The sequence below is a fragment of the Pelophylax lessonae genome (assembly GCF_965119305.1).
Source record: "Pelophylax lessonae genome assembly, chromosome: 6".
NCBI lineage: Eukaryota > Metazoa > Chordata > Amphibia > Anura > Ranidae > Pelophylax > Pelophylax lessonae.
Window position 1 is genome coordinate 158,565,887 of NC_138773.1, and position 21,046 is coordinate 158,586,932.

Sequence of the window (21,046 nt, forward strand, 5' to 3'; positions counted from 1 at the left end):
AATTGCCCCAGCTGTTCCTATTGTTTAGAGGAGCTCTGGTCAGATGCTGGAAACAATTGTTTGAACATTTGACAAAGATGACCTATACCATTTATGGTACTGTGCTGCCAACTATAGTTTGCAGAACACGTCCTTTATAGTAATTGCTGGAGAACACAACTAGGAAGGCATACAAAGTAGGGATCGACCGATTATCAGCAAAGCCGATATATCAAAGGCCGATATGCACTTTCCCCGATATATCGGAATCGGCCTTTTGATTTCCCGATATTGCCGATATTTAGAGAAAGTGCATGTACCGGGGTTATGTCTGCAGCTAGAGGCATCACCCCGGTACTGGTGTCTATAACCGACGGTCGGCTGTCTTGTAATGACAACCGATGCGGCTGAGAAGCCGCTCGGCTGTCATTCCAAGGAGCGGGAGGGGACGTCATGACTTCCGGGTACTGGCGGCGCCAAATTCAAAATCTTACAGCATTCAAAACAGCCAAACTTGGCGTTTTGAATGCTTTAAGTTCAGAGGAGGGGTTTGGGGTCTTTTAGACCCCCAGATCCCTCCACCACAGTACCTGAAGACATAAAAAAAAAAAAATGTTTTTTTAATGTCCGAAAATATCGGCCGATACCCGATGACCAAAATATTGGTATCGACGGTAAAAAAAAACGATATCGGACGATCAATACCTTTACACACCCACATTATAAACACAGTTAGGCCTCTTGCACACGATACTCCTGTTTGAGCATTTCGCAGCTTGAAAAAGCTCAGTACAGCTTTTCTTTTTTCTGAGCTAAAATATAGCCCATTATTTGTAATGGGCCTGTGGACACCTGGGCGTAAACAAGCGCTGTGCATTCTTCAGTAAAAACAAAATAGAAAAATCTGCATTTTTGGTCAGTAATTTAATCCTCAATGCACGCAAATACACGCAAAAAAAGTCTGGAAAAAGTAGATGCTCAAATAGGAGTATTGTGAGCAAGAGGCCTTAACCGCTTCAATACAGGGCAATTTCACCCCCTTCCTGCCCAGGCCAATTTTCACCTTTTAGCGCTGTTGCATTTTGAATGACAATTGCGCGGTCATGCAACACTGTACCTAAACCAAATTTATGTCATTCCCCCCCCCCAAATATAGCTTTCTTTTGGTGGTATTTGATCACCGCAAGGTTTTTTCTTTTTTGCTAAACAAATAAAAAAAAAAGACCGAAAAGTTTGAAAAAAAAAAAAAAAGTCTTTTTTGTTTATGTTATACAATTTTGTACGTTTTTTCCTGCACTGATGAGACTGCACTGACAGGCACTGATGAGGAGGCACTGATGGGCAATGATGGGCACTGGTGAGCAGCACTGATGGGGAGGGCACTGGGGGGCTCCCTGAGCCCTGATTGCCATTCCTGGTGGCCACAGTGGGCATCCCTGGGGTCATGGGTGGGCATCCCTTGGGTCATGGGTGGGCATCCCTGGTGGTTCTAGTGGCACCCCCACCGAGGGTCTGCACTGGTAATCAATGATCTGATTACCAGTGCCGACCCCCCCCCCCCCCGTCAGGGGAGCCGCCGATCGGCGCTCCTTTACTCGTGCCTGTCAGGCACGTACTGAGGAAAGCCGATCAACGGCTCTCCCTGTTTACTATGTGACCAGCCGTGATTGGACACGGCTGGTGACATGGTAAAGAGCCTAGGTAAGTAGGCTCTTTACCGAGATCGGAGATGCGGGGAGTCAGACTGACATTATCCTGCCGCCGTCATATGACGTCCGGTCAGGTTAATGCAACCACTTTCCCGATGTCAAACGCCTATAGGGCAGGCGGGAAGTGGTTAATGGGCTGTATTTTAGCAAGAAAAAAAGCTGTAGTGAGCTTTTTCAAGCTGCAGTGTGCAAGAGGCCTAAAGTGATTGTTATTTTTATTGGAAAAAAAAAAAGAAGAAGACTTTACAAACATGTAATACCTCCTTTGTGCAGTTGGTTTTGCAGAACAGCCTAGATCCTCCCCTTCTTGCATCGGTTGTCATTACAAGACAGCCGACCGTCGGCTATGGACACCGGTACCGGGGTGATGCCTCTAGCTGCAGACATCACCTCGGTACATGCACTTTCCCGAAATATCAGCAATATCTGTAAATCAAAAGGCCGATTCCGATATATCGGGGAAAGTGCACATCGGCCCTCGATATATCGGCTTTGCCGATAATCGGTCGATCTCTAATCAGAATACAGTATTTTCAATTCAGTGGCATCTAAAAGAGCGCTCATTAAACAAAATGTTGAAAACTGATAATTCCTGCAAAGAAAACAACACTCACCTCTCCAGACCTCAGATACTCTTGCTAAAAGATCATTTACTTTTGACACTTATGGGAGTGTCGGATGCTAGTGTCTCCTGCTGTGATCTGCAGCTCCATTCATGGATCCCTGTGTTACTACAGGACTGAGTCCCGGTTCACATTAGTGCAATGACAGACATTGCATGTGATTCGGAGCGCACTGCTCTGAAAATAACATGCAATGTCTGTGCGATACCGATTGTATGACTAAATTTGCATCGCATTTGGACACAACACACACAGGACCCTTTTTTGGGTCCGCAGCAGAATCGGATTGCATAGTGGTTCACACCTATGAGACCCGATTCATGTCTAAACTGACAGTTCGCACTGTGACATGGGAACTGATCTGGGGGTGTCGCTAACTTTGTATTGACACCCCCAGCAATTCACATATGGCAGTGTGATTTGATTGCGATGTGGGAACCCGAAGTGGATTCGCAACCGGCATTCAGAAGCCAGTGAACAAAACCACAGAAAACCTCTCCTGCAAGATTATGCCTTTATTACAGTGGAGTATATTGCCACATGAACATTGGACATCTAACCCACCTATGTCCAATCCAAGTGTTTTGGTGCACCTGGGAGGCTTCCTTTTCAACTAGCATAGAGTTGCATTATTCTCATAATAATTATAAGATGTCCAGAGCACCCCTCCCCCCCCCTTTACATTATTTGTCCAAAGCCCCCCCCACTAACAGAAGTCAAGAGTCCGCCATCCTCTCTTACATCAAAATGCACCTCTCCTACCTTACGCTGCTGCTAGGAAGAAGCTGGGGGTGCAACCAGGGAGGAGAAACTGCAGGGTCTGGAGGAGAACTAGAGGGTGGCTGGAGTCAGCTGAATGCAGAGACGAGAGGATTTTTCAGCTGCAAAGAGAGGTGCAGGATTTGTAGGTGGAATTCTGTCCTGCTCACAGCCGCAGGAGAGGTGGGGGGGGTCACACGAAATGGCCTGGCCTTGTGTTTGACACGTGTCCTAGACCAACTAGGACTGCACTTGTGCTCCCAAAGGACTTGTATCATTATTAGTAATCAAATTTCAGTGATACTGAATGTTTCCTTTTGTTAATTCCATCTCACATCTTTTTTTCTTGTGCAATGTGTAAAGCACAGTACACACGTTGCAATCTAAGTGTAAAATCTCTTTTATATCTACCAAAAACTACCCAGTGCAAGTGCCTGCCTGATTGGATAGTTTAGATAGGTGATCAGATTACATAGGTTTGGACAATCTGAAGTTGATCGCACAAGAATTTTATGGTCAGATTGTAACATGTATGGTGACCTCAAATGTTTGACGACGTCCTTCCTTTTGTTGAGCCACATATAAAAACCAAAGCTGGCCTAATTCTCTGTTTTCCCAGAGAGTAGAAGATATGCTATTAGTATGGTCAAAAGCATTGGGCTTTACATGCACGTGAACTTTAATAGAATCCCAATCTTAGTCCGTACGGTTTATTATGGAGTTGGCCCACCCTTTGCAGCAATAACAGCTTCAACTCTTCTGGGAAGTGTCCACAAGGTTTAGGAGTGTGTCTATGGGAATGTTTGACCATTCTTCCAGAAGCGCATTTGTGAGGTCAGGCACTTTTGTTGGATGAGAAGTCCTGGCATGCAGTATCCACTCTAATTCATCCCAAAGGTGTTCTATTGGGTTTAGGTCAGGACTCTGTGCAGGCCAGTCAAGTTCCTCCACCCCAAACTCACTCATCTTTATGGTCCTTGCTCTGTGAACTGATGCGCAGTCATGTTGGAACAGGAAGGGACCGTCCCCAAACTGTTCCCACAGTTGGGAGCATAAAATTGTCCAAAATGTCTTGGTATGCCGACGCCTTAAAGCCTCGTACACACGCAACGATTATCGGCCGACCGATCGTCTGACTTTTGTCCAGAGTGGTGTTTTGTTGGTTGGAATGTGCCTAGACTGCACACAAATTTTCTCAGCCAACAAAATTCTACTTCAGAAGTGATGTCATGTGTTGGTTAGTTTTCTTTGTGTTTTTTCTTCTCTGAGCATGCCCAGTCTTGCTCATCAGATTTTTCCCTGACGAAATCTGTACTGACCGACGGAAAATCGGCCGTTTTGTTGACGGCCAACAAAAATTTTATAGCCTGCACACCAGATTTTTTTCAGCCGAAAAGTCGGAGTTGGTTGTCGGAAGCATCATACTAACAAGCCAAAAATCGGCAGATCGGACGTTGGCCGAAAATTCCCTGCCAATTTTCGACGCGTGTGTACGGGGCTTTAGATTTCCCTTCACTGGAACTAAGGGGCCAAGCCAATCCCTAAAAAACACCCCCCACCAAATGATTTGGACCAGTGCACAAAGCAAGATCCATAAAGAATTGGATGAGCGAGTTTGAGGTGGAGGCGCTTGACTGGCCTGCACAGAGTCCTGGCCTAATCCCAATAGAACACCTTTGGGATGAATTAGAGTGGAGAATGCAAGCCAAGCCTTCTTGTCCAACATCAGTGCCTGACCTCACAAATGTGCTTCTAGAGGAATGGTCAAACACTCCCATAAACCTTGTGCACAGCCTTCCGAGGAGAGTTGGGTGGGCCGACCCAATATTGAACCCTACAAACTGAGACGCCAATACAGTTCATGTGTATGTAAAGGCAGGTGTCCCAATACTTTTGTCAGTATGATGTAATACCTGATTGGCTGTCATAGATAACTCCCATTTTCTTCCAGCAACCGATTGATGAAGGACCCCAATAAGTGGAATTCTCGGCTTTCACCAACCTAAGGCGCAGATGTTCTAATTCTGTTCTCTGCCCTCTGGGATGTCATTACTAAAATAACTCTCCAAAGTAGCATTACAATGAAGAATATTTCAAGCTCATATATACAGCCATTTGTGCTTTATCATTTAACTTCCCTAAAAAACGTGTGCTTGTATGCATTGCTAAGCATTTATCTAGTCTTTGAACGTTATCCTCCTGCACAGGAACTACAGGTCCCAGCATGCCACACTCAGAAGCTGCAGCTCCCCCCATATGAAAATTCAGGTACCTGCCTGGCAGCTGTTAGAGTCCCGTCCACATCAAACAGACACAGTGTGCTCCTCCGATCAGCCATCTCTGCTGTCACTCTGCTATGTTTCTTCCTGGTAATGAATGTAGTGCGGCCACATCACTACTTCCTGGTCACATGACCTTTCCCGGAAGTAACGCTTGTAAATAAGGTGCAGAGCGTGTTGGGAGGCACACTTCCGGTGTGCGGGTGTTGGAGGTGAGAAGTGTGCTGTTTATAATCACATCCCTGGGATGGGTACATGTTATCCCTCATGCTCTGTATACTGAATACTGTATATCTAACTATGAATGATACCTTTGTGATTTAGCTGGTCCTAAATTTACTCCTCAGGTGCTCCTCTTTTTGGTCTTTGATGCAGACCTACATGGAACTCTATTTTCTATATGCCAAATGCATTATACTAATTCAACTTTTGATTTTTTTTCACTTTGGTATTTTAAAGAGCCGGTGTAACGCGAGAATTACCTACCCCGTGAGAAAAACCTACCCCTCGTCACTTCCGGCCAGAAACAGCTGAGCAGCGCAGCAGTGCGCATGCTCAGAGCCCCGGATACCTAATGGAAGAGCTGAGGATCAGACTAGTGCGCATGCGCACTAGTCTGAAACGATCTCGGTGTCCGTTAAAAAAACCTACTGACGCGGCGGTGACATAAAATAGCTGTGCTGCACTATGAGTCATCTCCGCTCCTGTCCCGGTCACTTCCCTGATCTTGGCTAGTAAATATAAAAGCGGCTGGCGGCTCCGTGATTTATCTTTTCATACACCCGCCGCCACTTTTATATTTAGTAGCTGAGAGCAGGGAAGTGACCGGGACAGGAGCGGAGATGACTCATGGTGCAGCACAGCTGTTTTAATGTAACTGCTCGCGTTACACAGACTGCCGTGAACCGGAAGTGACGAGGGTAGGTTTTTCTCACGGGTAGGTAATTCTCACGGAACACCGGTGTAACGTTAAAAAACCATACCCCGTGAAGAAACCATACCCTCGTCACTTCCTGTGTGAAACAGCTGAGCAGCGCAGCAGTGCGCATGCTCAGAGCCCCGGAGACGTAATAGAACAGCAAAGAAGATCACAAGTGCGCATGCTCAGAGGGTAGGAAAAACTCACGGCACTGTGTGAAATGTCATACTTGCGGCGGTATAATTAAAACAGTTCGGCTGCAACATTAAACATCTCCTCTTCTATCGCTGTGACTTCCCTGATCTCCCCTAATAAATATAAAAGCGGCGGCGGGTGTATGAGATGTAAGTGACGGCGATCGCGGCTCCGTGATCCGCTTTTATATTTATTAGGCGAGATGAGGGAAGTGAGAGGGGAAGGAGCGGAGATGATTTATGTTGCAGAGGAGCTGTTTTAATGTAACGGCGGCAAGTGTAAGTACCGTGAGAAATCCATACCCTCCGTAGCAGCACCGGAAGTGACGAGGGTATGGTTTTCTCACGGAACACCTGTATTATAGAAAAGTAGCTGTGGAAAAAAAAAAAACTTTTGTTTTCCTTTTTTTTTTTTTTTTTTTTTTTTTTTTTTTTTTTTTTGTGTAATAATTCTTTGTGGCCTCAAAGTAGGGTGTGTCCGGGGGGGGGGGGGGGTGATTTCCTGACCTAATTTGTCCTGAAAGAAGTCTCTTTTCATCTCAGAAAGTTGGGAGGTAAATTTAACCACTTTACCACAGGAGGATTTTGCTGTCTTACGTCTGGGCCACTTTTTGCTATTCGGCGCTGTGCGACTTTAACTGACAATTGTGCGGTCGTGCAACGCTGTACCCAAACTAAATTTACGCCTTTTTTTTCCCCACAAACAGAGCTTTCTTTTGGTGGTATTTGATCACCTCTGCGATTTTTAGTTTTTGCGCTATAAACAAAAAAAGAGCGACAATTTTGAAAAAATAATATTTTCACATTTTTTTTATATGAAATTCCCCCCCAAAAAAATGTAAAAATCAAATTTTTTTATAATTTTAGGTCAATTTGTTTTCTGCTACATATTTTTGGTAAAAAAAATCGCAATAAGCGTATTTTGATTGGTTTGCGCAAAAGTTATTGCGTTTATTAACTAAGGGAAAGATTTCTGTCATTTTTGGTGTTTTTTTTTTTTAATGAGCAATGGCGGCGATCTGCGATTTTTTTTTTTTTTTTTTTTTTTTTTTTTTTTTTTTGCGGGACCGCGACATTGCGGCGGACAGATCGGACCCTTGACTGACATTTTTGACACTTTTGGGGGTACCAGTGACATTACTGCAGTAATCAGTGCTATAAATATGCACTGTTACTGTAAAAATGACACTGGCAGGGAAGGGGTTGATTTTATTGGAGAGGGAGGAGTTAATGTATGCCTGGTGCTTACTGACATGTGTGGGGGGAGGTGACTGAGTGACACAAGGACAGATCGCAGGTTCAGCTATGCTGAACCCTGCAATGTAACCCTGCCTGTCACTTAGGAGATCCGCCTGCTTTGTTTACACAAACGGGCGGATCTCCAGACTCGGTTCCCCGACGATCGGGGAAGAGCAGCGGCGATCGCCTCTGCTCCTCCCCTGGCCCGACTCCCGCTGTGACTGAATACAGCGGGAGCGAGCCTCCGGCGGCCGAGAAGGGGGAGTGTCGTCAGACCTACAAGAGCCACTTTGCCGTAGTACAGCTCTAGTGAGCAGACGGCAAGTGGTTAAAGTGTTCTTTTTTTTTTTTTTTTTTTTTTTACAGAAAAAACACAGTACACCTTCCCCACCCTCCCAGTCCCCACTGTACTTACCTCTGAGGATATTGAGTTGTCCGTGGCCGGTGCGGTGGTCCCTGGGGTTTAGTATTTGATGGTGATTTTGATTGGTCAGCGCTATCACAAAGCATCGCTCAGATCCATTCTGGAAGCACTGCACAGAGAAAAATGGGAATTTCAAATCCCCAGACCATAATACTGACTGCGTGGGTATTGACAGCTCAGCACCCCTAGAGGTAAGTACAGCAGGGACGGGGGAGGGTGGCGGTGGAGGCGGGTTGTCAGGGTGTGCAATGTCACTTCACCTTCACATTTTTTCTGTAAAGGTGAACTAACCTTTTAAAGGGAAACTTCACCCCAGCAGGGAAAGCCCACTTTAACCACTTCAGCCCCTGAAAGGTTTTAGCCCCTTAACCAGTTCTGGACCGGAAGGATTTGCCCCTTTAATGACCAGGCCATTTTTTTGCGATTTGGCACTCCGTTACTTTAACGGACAATTGCGCGGTCGTGTGCCGCTTTACCTAAATAAAATTGATGTCCTTTTTTCCCACAAATAGAGCTTTCTTTTGGTGGTATTTGATCACCTCTGATATATTTTTTTTTTGCGCTACAAACAAAAAAAGAGCGACAGTTGTGAAAAAAAAACAATATTTTTCACATTCCGCTATATACCTCTCCCCCCCACCCCCCCCCCCCCCCAAAAAAAAATTAACAATCAAATTTTATTCATCATTTTAGGCCAATTTGTTTTCTGCTAAATATTTTATAAGCATATTTTGATTGGTTTGCACAAAAGTTATGACGTCTACAAACTAGGGGAAAGATTTATGTCTATTTTATTTTTTTATTTATTTATTTTTTTTATAGTAATGGCGGCGATTTTGGGTGGGACTTCGACATTGCGGCGGGCAGATCGGACCACTAACTGACATTTTTTACACTTTTGGGGGGGACCAGTGACATTACTAGAGTAATCAATGTTAAAAATATGCACTGTTACTGTAATAATGCCATTGGCAGGGAAGGGGTTAACGCAGTGGGTGACCAGGGGTTAAATGTAAGCCTAGGGGAGTGTTTCTAACTGTATAGGGGTTGGGCTTTTCAAATGATCAGAGACCTGTGATCCTATATAGAAGGATCACGGTTGATCTGTCGAGAGGGAAGAACGGTCTGCTGTGTTTACAACAGCTGACCGTCCTCTCTTAGCGGGAGCGATCGCGGATGGCTGGCAGCAATCTGAGCCGCCAGCCCCGTGCATCGAAGTCGCCACTGCCGAGTACCCTAGCAGCAGGCGTGCGACCGAGGTACAGTTACGTCGGTTCGCGCAGGAGGGGGCTCCCTGCCACAGTAAAACTACAGCGGGCAGTCCTTAAGTGGTTAATGACCAGGTAATTTTTGCAATTCGGCACTGCTTTGCTTTCACAATTGCGCGTTCGTTCAACGATGTACTTAAATACAATTGATGTCCTTTTTTACCCACAAATAGAGCTTTCTTTTGGTGGTATTTGATCACCTCTGCAGTTCTTAGATTTTGTGCTTTAATACAAAAAAGAGCGACAATTTTGGAAGGGAAAAAAAAAACAATATTTTTTACTTTCTGCTATAAAACATTCCCAATAAAAAAATTTTTTTTTTATCAGTTTAGGCCAATTTGTATTCTGCTACATATTTTTAGTAAAGAAAATCCCAAAAATCCTATATTCATTGGTTTGCGCAAAAGTTATAGTGTTTACAAACTATGGGATAGTTTTTTGGACTTTTTCCTAATGGTTTTATTAGTAATGGCGGCGATCAGCGATTTTTTTTTTTTTTTTTTTTTTTTGCAGGACTGCGACATTGCGGCAAACAAATCTGACACCAAGTGACACTTTTTGGGGACCAGTGACACCAATACAGTGATCAGTGCTAAATAATATGCACTGTTTCTGTATAAATTACACTGGCAGGGAAGGGGTTAATACTGGGGTGATCAAGGGGTTAAGTATGCTCCTAAATTGTGCTTACTAAAGGCCCGTACACACGTGCAGATTGTCGGCCGAAAAGATTCGGCCGACGACCGATCGGGCGATTTTCGGCTTGTTAGTATGATGCTTCCGACAGCGCACTTTCGGCCGAACAGAATCTGTCCTGCAAGCATTAAAATTTTTGTATGCCGACACCAGAACGGCCGATTGTTCGCCAGTCAGTACAGATTTCGGCCGATAGACAGCAGATTTGCAAGACTGGGCATGCTCAGAAAAGGAAAAACACAGGGAAAGTTAACCATCACATGACATCACTTCTGCAGTCGGCTGTTGTTGGCCGACAAAATTCGTGTGCAGTCTTTTTCACTTTTCAGCGGACACGACAGCCCGGGGACAAAAGACGGCCGATCGTTTGGCCGACGATCGGTACGTGTGTACGGGGCTTAACTGTGGGGGGGGGGGGGAAGGCTCTGCGACAGGTAAACAGAGATCGGTGTTTCAGCTTAGCTGAAAAACACAATCTCATTGTGCCTGTCTGATAGGAGAGCCGTCTGCCTTGTTTACATAGGCAGGCAGCTCTCCTATCAGTTTCCCTGAAGATCGCAGGAGGCCGGCGGCGATCGCGCTAGCTCCTACCACGGTCTGGCTCCCGCTGTGTCTAATCACGGTGGGAGCGTGGCTCCGGCGGTGCGCGACAACATGCGAGTGTCATTATTACAGTAACAGTGCATATTTTTAGCACTGATCACTGTAGTAATGTCACACCCCTCCCCCCCCCCCCCCCCCACTCCCTCCAAAGTGTCAAAATCAGTTAGGGGTCCGATTTGTCCGCTGAAATGTCGCAGTCCCGCAAAAATCGCAGATTGTCGTCATTACTAGTAAGAAAAAAAAATGGCTTAAATCTTTTCCCTAGTTTGTAGACATAATAACTTTTGCGCAAACCAAGCAAAATACGCTTAGTGGGATTTTTTTTTTAACAAAAATATGTAGTGGAATACAAATTGGCCTAAAAGGATGAAAAATTTTGATTTAAAATTTTTTTTTGGGGGGGGGGGGGGGATGTTATATAGCAGAAATTGAAAAATATAGGTTTTTTTTGTCAGAATTGTCACTCTTTTTTGGTTTATAGCGCAAAAAATAAAAATCGCACAGGTGATCAAATACCACCAAAAAAAAGCTGGGGGAAAAAAGGATATCACGTTTATTAGGGAACAGCGTTGCACGACCGCGCAATTATCAGGTAAATTAACACCGTGCCGAATCCCAAAAGATGGCCTGGTCATTAAGGGGGCAAAACCTTCCGGTCCAGAAGTGGTTAAGGCTGCAGTCACTCGGATACTTCCCTTACAGCGTGAATGAGCTCCTTGTTTATGTGGCTGGAGTTGTGTGCAGGCAGCCTATGTTTCTCCTAATTTGTTTCTCCTAATTTGAAAAGCATGCAGATGCATGGGTCCGAACAGAGTGCGTGTTCGAGGGCATGTGCCCACTGCTATATGCCTGTCAGATTAGGATTAGTGACTGTGTCTGTACAGCCATTACATACCTATAGAGAAACATAAGCTGCCTGCGAGCAGGTGGTTACAGCCGCATAAAGAAAACACTTAGGCTTCTTTCACACGGTCCGCCTCCGCAGGCGGATCCGTGTTGCTCAGCGGGGATCGATCCGCGATCCCCGCTGAGCCGGGCAGATGACAGCTCCGTCAGAGCGGAGAGGGAGGTGTCTCAGCACCCGCTGCCCTCTATGGGGGATCGGAGGAGAGCGGACCGCTTTTCCGCTCTCATCAGATCCGCTCCGCTCCGATTACTGAACGGATGGAAAAATAGGGTTTCCATCCGTCCAGATTTCAGCACAGGATCGGATGCGGATGGCAGCGGGTGTCAGCGGAGGTGACCTCCGCTGACACCCGCTTGCCCCATAGAGCTGCATGGAGGATCCGATCAGATCCGCCTAAAAAACTGACAGGCGGATCTGATCGGACCGCCCGTGTGAAAGAGCCCTTATTCACACCATTCAAGCCTTTGTTTCTAATTTTTAGGGACTCGTTAAGGACTGGAATAGTACCTCTGGATTGGCGTAGGGCCAATGTGGTGCCTATATTTAAAAAGGGATCAAAGTCTTTGCCAAGTAACTATAGACCTGTTAGTTTAACTTCTATAGTCGGGAAGATACTGGAGAGTTTAATAAAAAAAAACACATAAATTAGTTTTTGCTGGAAAAAAATATTTGAAGCAACAGACAGCATGGATTCATGAAAGACAGAAGTCCTCAAACAATAAAGTGAAAATAATCAGCGCAATCCTCAAATAGAGTGATAAACACAAAGCTGCAAGCAATCAGTGCCAAACACAAAACACCCACAGTAATCAATAAAATAATATTGCTGCGCTAAGTGAGTAAAACTAAACAATATCACTTAAAATATGTGACAAATAATACTGTGATAGTCATAAATCAATATGAATCAAACAAACAAACTTAATAAATGTCCCAATAAATATGCAGTGACTTAAAAATATGTGACAAAAAGTCCCAATACACAGTGCAATCTCAGTGATATATGAATAAACAAATCTTCATCTGTGCAAAATGTGCTGCATGCTTCACTCCCAGTGCTCCAGTGACAGATAGTGAGATTAGCAGCTCACCTCAAATGGAGACTCAAATGAGTCAAGACAGGCACATAAAGCAGTATCCACAATCGCCTGGTGATCACCTCTGCCTTCACCTCCAACCAATCCTGGTACCTCCGGACCGGCGTAATGACGTGCAGGCTCCTCCCCCGTACGCGTGGCCCCGCTGACGAAGTCGATGACGCAACGCGTACGGGGGAGGAGCCTGCACCTCATTACGCCGGTCCGGAGGTACCAGGAAGTGGTTTGGAGGCGATTGTGAGCTGGCACGGCTGAAGTGCCTGTCTATGTAAGTGCAATACTTAGACTTATCAATAAATAGCCCCTTAATCAACACAGAGAGCACTAGATCTCCTTTATTTGTTTTTCATCTACCTCATCCCTGGAACTTGAGAGATTGGTTGGAGGTGAAGGCAGAGGTGATCACCAGGCGATTGTGGATACTGCTTTATGTGCCTGTCTTGACTCATTTGAGTCTCCATTTGAGGTGAGCTGCTAATCTCACTATCTGTCACTGGAGCACTGGGAGTGAAGCATGCAGCACATTTTGCACAGATGAAGATTTGTTTATTCATATATCACTGAGATTGCACTGTGTATTGGGACTTTTTGTCACATATTTTTAAGTCACTGCATATTTATTGGGACATTTATTAAGTTTGTTTGTTTGATTCATATTGATTTATGACTATCACAGTATTATTTGTCACATACTTTTACTCACTTAGCGCAGCAATATTATTTTATTGATAAGTCCTCAAACAAACCTGATTTCTTTTTATGAGGAGGTAAGTAAAACCCTGGACAGAGGGGTGGCTGTGGATGTAGTATACTTGGATTTTGCAAAAGCGTTTAACACAGTTCCTTACACACGGCTAATTACGGTAAAGTCTACAGGCTTGGAAAGATCAGTTTGTAAATGGATAGAAAATTGGCTGAAAGATAGAATTCAGAGAGTAGTGATTAATGATTCTTACTCTGAATGGTCTAAGGTTATCAGTGGTGTACCCCAAGGTTCAGTGTTGGGACTCTTACTTTTTAATATCTTTATAAATAATATAGGGCCTGGGATTAAAAGTACCATTTCAGTCTTTGCAGATAACACCAAGCTTTGCAGTGGAATAACTTCTTTACAGGATATCTCCAATTTACAATCTGACCTCATTGGGCAACTATGTGGCAAATGAGATTTCTTGGATTAGTAGAGGCATGGACTTCAGAGAGCGATATAATTTCACCCCTGTACAAATCATTAGTAAGACCTCATCTGGAATATGCAGTTCAGTTTTGGATACCAGTTCTTAAAAAGAATATTGGGGTAACTGGAAAAAGTGCAGAGAAGAGCAACCAACCTGATAAGAGGCGTGGAAGAGCTCAGCTATGAGAAAAGATTAGAGGAACTGAATGTATTCTCTCTTGAGAGGAGGAGATTAAGGGGGGATATGAGCAACGTACAAATATTTAAGGGGTCCATATAGTGAACATTAAGGTCATCACAGAGGACAAGGGGACACTCTTTACATCTAGAGGAAAAGAGATTTAGTCTCCAAATATGGAAAGGTTTTTTTTTTCCCGTAAGAGCTGTGAAAATGTGGAATAGACTCCCTCCAGAGGTGGTTCTTGCCAGCTCAGTAGATTGCTTTAAAAAAGGCCTGGACTCTTTCCTAGGTGTACATAATATAACTGGATACTAATATTATTTATAGGTAAAGTTGATCCAGGGAATATATGATTGTCTCTCGCGGGATCAGGAAGGAATTTTTCTTTAATCGTCGTTTAATGAGGCAGGCAGTTGCCATACACAACAGTGAAAAACCGTTTGTTGGTGAGGTAAAGACAGAGGGAACTCCAGAGTACTCTAGCTTACCTTGGAGCTGTCCTGCTGGCAGGATCTGCCGGGCAGGGTGGGAAGGCATCCCACATGGTCAGTCTCATAGGTATAGCATAGGTACCTTTGACTGCTTCCTGCCCAGCTCCAGCCCCGCCCCCATGCAGATTGGTGGACATACCTGCTTTGCAACCTCCTGATATCCTAGGGTCCGCTTGTCTTTGGCTTGTTTCTAGTTTCTGTGAGTTTTTCTTTGAAAGTTGCTCCGACTTCTGCCTTCCCCAACATGGCTGCGGACCGGAGGTGATGCAAAGTTCCGGTCCTGACACCATCTTGCTCCTCCAACAGCGAGAATGCTGCCCAGCAGCCGGCCTGGACCGGTGTGAAGTGCAAGGGGATCAGGGGGTGCCGCATACAGGGGGTCCAGGAAATATGCCGCTCTCTGCATGCAGGGGACGACCCCCCTCCCTCCACCCCCTTCTCTACAGGTGTCTGGAAGTGTAGTTGTGGCTAGCAGAAACTAGCCTAGAAAATCCGCTGCTCCAGGTACTGTCTAGAGGGGATACCATCGGCATCCTGACAGCTGGGGGGATGGTTGCAAACCCCTCCGTAGGGATGAAACCTTAAGTGGGGGCCAGTTGGCCCCAAAATGCTGCCCTTGACCTCTCCTCACTGAGCTGGATGGGAGAGCCTCCTGCAATTAGCACAGAGATTGAAAAAAAAATAACAAACAGATGCAGCTCCTGTGGGTCTGAAGGAAACACAATCAAACTGAGGCAGAAGGTATGACTGAGTTTTTTATAATGGTGAACTAATGTGTTTCCTGTTTCAGGTGGGAGGAGCCCATCTCAGATGCTACCCTGGAAGACTTCTTAGAAAAAGAGTTACCAGGTACCTACCGTATATGATAAAATAAAGGGTGCGCTGATAATTTGATGTGGTGAAGCTGCAACCAAGATACTGTGCCAAGTGTAATAGTGTGTTATAAATAATTGGTGCGCTAAACTAATATTGGTGATTACAATGAATCAACTCTATATAACAAAAACACAGCGATAATAATATAAAAATATAAAAAGTTTTCTAAATGACAGTCCAAATAAAGCTCATCAAAGTATATCCAAACTGTGTCCGTGATTAGAATAAATAAGTGTGAGACTGTGACATTGAAACCAAAGTCCTAAAGTCTTGAATACAGTGATAGCCACGTGACTAGGATTCCCACCACCAGCTGGCTGTCCTTCTTACCAGATATAAAAATATCTTAAGCAATCCAAAATGCAGAGATCATGCACATCCACCCTCGTATAAACCACACTAGAGAGCCTCTTACCAGATGTAAAAAGTATTGGGCATGGGATATTGCTCTTTTCCTCAATCAAAATATGACAGGTAGCTGGATAGATGGACTATTCCTCACAAGGCCGGGATGATGAATCTTCTTATTGGCTCCACAAATTACATGTAATGAATACAAACGGAACAACCATAGTGCATTATCCCCTATTTTATTGAAAAAACATGGGCGAATGTACTTACTGGAGATGATCTTGTATCTAGCGTGTAAGAAGCGGAGCCTGTAGTAATCCAATGTCCGGCTGCAGCGCGGACAACTGGATGACGTAGGTGACGGCACGACACGCCTCCTCTCCAACGCGTTTCTTCTGACGAGACTTCCACTGGGATAGGAGGGCTATCCCATCTCTGGAGGAATCTTAGGGTTCTACATAACCCTGGTTGAGAAAGCTGCCCTGTATTGTCACCCTTTCACATCAGTACATGATGGTAGCTACATGTGTATACTTCCAACTTTCTGAGATGGGAAACCTTTTAGCTCAGGGTGCAACACTTGAAGCCATGCCAAGTCCTTGGACAAATCAAAATAATTTTATTTTGTTTTTTGTTTTTTACTGCTATTTTTCTTTTTTTACTGGCTTTTTAAAAATAAATGCAGATATTCAGATGCCAATAATAGGTCTTGTGTAATATGACATTTTGTTTAGTAACCACTTACCTACTGGGCACTTTCACCCTTTTCCTGCCCAGGCCAATTTTCAGCTTTCAGTGCTGTCACATTTTGAATGACAATTGTGCGGTCATGCAACACTATACCCAGATGAAATTCTTATAATTTTTTCTACACAAATAGAGCTTTCTTTTGGTGGTATTTAATCACCACTTGGTTTTTAATTTTTTTCTAAACAAATAAAAAAAATAAAAAAAAACTTTTTTTTTATAATTTGTTATAAAATGTTACAAACAGATAATTTTTCTCCTTCACTGATGTGCACTGATAGGTGACACTGATGAGGAGGCACTGTTGGCACTGCACTGATAATAAGCCTAATTAGCAGTGTTGATGTCCCTTTAACTTAAAGTTCCACCTAAAAAAAAAAAAATACATAAAAATACCCCCGGTACAGTCAGGGCTAGTGCATTCCACAATGGATAGCCTCTGAACTGTCCCGGGTTGCACTTACCTGCAAGAAGAAATACTTACCTTTGAAAATGTCTTCTCCAGCGCTGCCATCTCAGGTGTGCGCAGCTTGAAGCCAGGGCGATCCTCTTCTGCTTCCTCTTCCGCATCGTCTTCCGTCCTCTTCAGTCCCACGATGCACTGCGCCGGCCCCGCCGTCACTTCCGGGTCTGCAGCGCCTTCACCGGAAGTGACGTCGGGGCCGGTGCAGGCGCATTGATTCCTGGGAGCGATGACGTTCAGCTCCCAGGAATCATTGCAAGCCAGGAAGTGACGACTCGCTGTGGCCGCCGAGGGGAGGAAGAGGAAGTAAGGTAAGTATATTATCTTCTAAACAAGGTAAGTAAAAAAATTGCGATTATCCATTTGTTTTTCAGGTGACCCGGACCAAGAAGATGGAACAAACTTTCATTTTCGGGTGGAACTCCGCTTTAAGCCAGTTATCAGCTTTCTTCTTCTCTCCTCACGTTGTCAGTGTGAGGAAAGAAAAGCTGATAACTGGCTTGTGTTGACATCCATGATCAGCTGTCATTGGACACAGCTGATCACATGGTAAAGGGCTGCTGTGATTGACCCTTTACTCCAATCTGTAATCAGCTGAGTCCGAAGTGCGTCACGGGAGGACGTCAATAGACGCCCTTCAGGCAAAGTACGGTAATCCCGCGTTGTAGCCATCATTCTGCTATAGCACAGGTGGAATGGGGGTAAATAGTAATTCCTTTTTATTAGAGGTCTATATTTCAGACCAAAAGAGGAGAAATAGTTGAGAGCTAAACAAGTGGCTATGCCAACACAGATTGTGCAGCTATGATCCATTGTTGCTCTCAGGAAGCTTATCCAAAGCAGTGATAATCAAGAAGGACAGATCCTGCACATGCTGATATACAACAAGTACAAAGAGGAGTACTTCACCAGCCCATGGCGCTGTCCATGTATTCACCTCCTTTGTTTGTATGTTTTATAGCTGAAATGTCCTGGTTGCTGCTGCTCCTCTCTCACTCCACTGGGGGGGGGGGGGGCGGATCAAAACAATTCAAATCTGTAAAGAAAAGCGCACGCAACCTCGGGCAATAACGCTTTAATAAAGGACAACAACACAGTACATTGGAATTGCACTCACACTTTTCCTTTAAGACAATCTCTTTACAGCATTCCAACAGGAGCTACTCGCTCCTCCCGTCCCTCCAGATGGTGACTCTGCGGTCTCCTCATTCGCGGCTGCCGCCGCTGTTTCCCCGCTCTCCTTCACTTCCTGTGTTGCCTGGTCACCGGATGCCGGTTCTAGTGCGCCTGCGCACTATACCAACGTAATCTACGGCGCCTCAGGAGAGCCTCAGCCAAAGCCGGAGCCACAAGTTGTACGGAGCTGCGAGGTGGGAGATTCAAGACACGGGTGCACTGCCTCTGCTGTTACTACGGACTCCGAGAGCGCGGAAACAGCGGCGGCAGCCGCGAATGAGGAGACCGCAGAGTCACCATCTGGAGGGACGGGAGGAGCGAGTAGCTCCTGTTGGAATGCTGTAAAGCGATTGTCTTAAAGGAAAAGTGTGAGTGCAATTCCAATGTACTGTGTTGTTGTCCTTTATTAAAGCGTTATTGCCCGAGGTTGCGTGCGCTTTTCTTTACAGATTTGAATTCCAAAGCAGTGATGTCTGTCCAATGCTGAATCCAGTGCATGTAGACCGTAAGTAGTTAAGAGCTTGGGAAAAAATTGACCCCAAACCATTATATTCTCCCAGGCCAAAACACACTATTCAGTGCTTTAATTTGCTGCAGTGTCATTCATTTTAAATGCCACCCTGACAGACTAAAGGAACGCATCCGCAACACACGTGATAAATTTTTTGAATGGAGGAGTTGGAGTTGAGTGTAGAGTTGCCACCTCATCCCTTTAAAACAGAACACAAATTAATTACACAGGTTCTGAGGCTAATTTAATGCAGAGAATGCTCCAAGTGAGTTTAATTACCACCTTAATCAGCCACAGAACCTGTGTAATTAATGTGTTCTGTTTTAAAGGGATGAGGTGGCAACCCTAGTTGAGTGTCACAAACTCCCTTCCACTAATCACAAAACACCTGCATATTCCCTGAACAGAATAGGTGCAGAACAAGCAACCTTCTAAAATGTGTGTACTAGAGTCAGGTGTGCAAGCTTCAGCACCAGAAGTTCAACATTTACTATGCTATACAAGCTCAGTGAAAGTTAGTTTTCCTAACTCAGTAGCAGCCACACACTTCCTTAGAGTTTTTTTTTATTTACAGGTCCAACCATTTTTTAATTTGGCTTTAAGGCTTCAATCCCTAAATGGTATTTTGTCTTTTATGCATTGATTTACTATTGAATATATAGTGATTTTACTTTAATAATCAGACTACGGATAAATAAACGTACAAAGCATAGGCTAGGCGTCTCCTCACATCACAATACCTGACAACATAATTCTTTGGAAGGAGTGCGCGGAAGGACCACTCCATAACACTAGATAGAGAGGTCTAAAGCTAGATACCAATTTTTAATAAAAAAAAATTTATGTGAATTTCTTTTTTTTTTTTTTTTTTCACATTTTTGTAAAAGTTTGGTAACAAAATGTGTGTTTTTTGATACCTTGGACATTAAAAAAAAAAGTGGGAAGAATTTCAGTCTTACGGCTTTAAATACAGGCCTGTTTGTGTCATTTGTCATTTCTCTTTAGCAGGATCCATAAACATGGCACTACTTTATGGCTTTTCTATGAGGTTCAGACCCATTAATCGACAGATATTGTTGTGGACATGGAGATCAAGATTGCATCGGAGTGCCAGCTTCATTGGATGTGGAGAAAATCCTCAAGCTTTACCTGGAAATCTATTTTCACATTTGTCTTTTAAATACAGGAATCCACAGTTACTAAGCCAAAATACATTCTGTTTATCTGCTTCTGACACCAAGACTGATGTGAAGAAATTCCAATTGATCTACAAGTTTCCTGGAATACGCATGTGCAAGGCTGTTTCCAGACTGAAGATTCTGCAAACAATGGTGACTGTTCTGGTCCTTCCACCTATTTACTATTACTATTTGCAAGGGCAAGTTGCAGAGTTTATGGTTTATTATTTTACTGGAATAGCTGTGTTTGCTGGTGCTATGTTGTATAGCCTTACGTATTATTTACAGAGAATTATAGGGATGATCTACATAAACCAAGAAGCAACAACTCTGAAGATTTCTCACTTGACATTTTGGGGTAAAAGAAAAGATATTTTTTTACCAGTTGAAGATGTGAAAACGATGTCAGAAACTGGAAACCAGAAAGGGGAAGTTCTCCTTCAGGTCAGAAGATACAGCAGTCCAGATATATTGTACATAACCACACGCTTTGGCCAGATTGTGGATAAAGAGATGTTTACTTTTATATTTGGAGAAATAAAATAATGTTAATTTTAGCATCTCAAAAGACACAGTTGTCAGCATCCTTGTGTTCTCTGGCTGATTTTACAACCCCAATTACCAAAAAAAGCTAGGATGCTGTGTAAAATGCAAAAAATAAACCATAAACCTAAAAACAGAATGCAATATTTTGCAAATCTCACAAACCCATATTTTATTCACAATAGAAAATATATCAAATGTTCAAACTGATTAAATGTACCTCTTTAGGAAAAAATGGGGTCATTTTGAAATTGATGGCAGCACAGGTGTCAAAAAAGTTGGAAAAGGACCATGTTTATCACCGTGTAGCATCCTCTCTTCTTTTAACAACACTCTCTTTTTAAATTTTAAATATTTTTTTGCTATAAAATTACTTATAACCCCCAAACAGTTTTTTTTTTCCAGAGACCTAGGGAATAAAACGGCGATCGTTGCAATTTTTTATGTCACCCTGTATTTGCACAGCGGTTTTCCAAACAGAATTATTTTTGGAAAAAATACACTTTAATGAATTTAAAAAAACAAAACAATATTTACCCAAATTTGTTTGTTTAGTGTGAAATATGATATTACGCCGAGTAAATGGATACCTAACATGTTAAGCTTTAAAATTGTGCACACTCGTGGAATGGCGCCCAACTACAGTACTTAAAAAT

At 43.8% G+C, this 21,046-nt stretch overlaps 2 protein-coding genes across 3 annotated transcripts in view; one reads left to right on the top strand and one right to left on the bottom strand.

The window, feature by feature from the left end:
- The window catches only part of PMM2 (phosphomannomutase 2), an 87,483-nt gene extending 82,029 nt beyond the window's left edge, over positions 1 to 5,454 (bottom strand). The window contains exon 1 of one of the 2 annotated variants that reach the window (XM_082261301.1): positions 5,343 to 5,454. In XM_082261301.1, coding sequence (XP_082117427.1) covers positions 5,343 to 5,408 — 66 coding nt within the window. In that variant the 5' untranslated portion in view covers positions 5,409 to 5,454. The remainder of the gene's footprint in view (positions 1 to 5,342) is intronic. The other variant, XM_082261302.1, reaches the window with a different exon arrangement.
- A 53-nt stretch (positions 5,455 to 5,507) lies between these two features.
- TMEM186 (transmembrane protein 186) lies at positions 5,508 to 20,470 on the top strand. The gene is made up of 2 exons (XM_082260986.1): positions 5,508 to 5,561; positions 19,675 to 20,470. The coding sequence occupies exon 2, from the start codon at positions 19,689 to 19,691 to the stop codon at positions 20,391 to 20,393; it is 705 nt and encodes a 234-aa protein (XP_082117112.1). The 5' UTR covers positions 5,508 to 5,561; positions 19,675 to 19,688; the 3' UTR covers positions 20,394 to 20,470.
- The last annotated feature ends 576 nt before the right edge of the window (positions 20,471 to 21,046 follow it).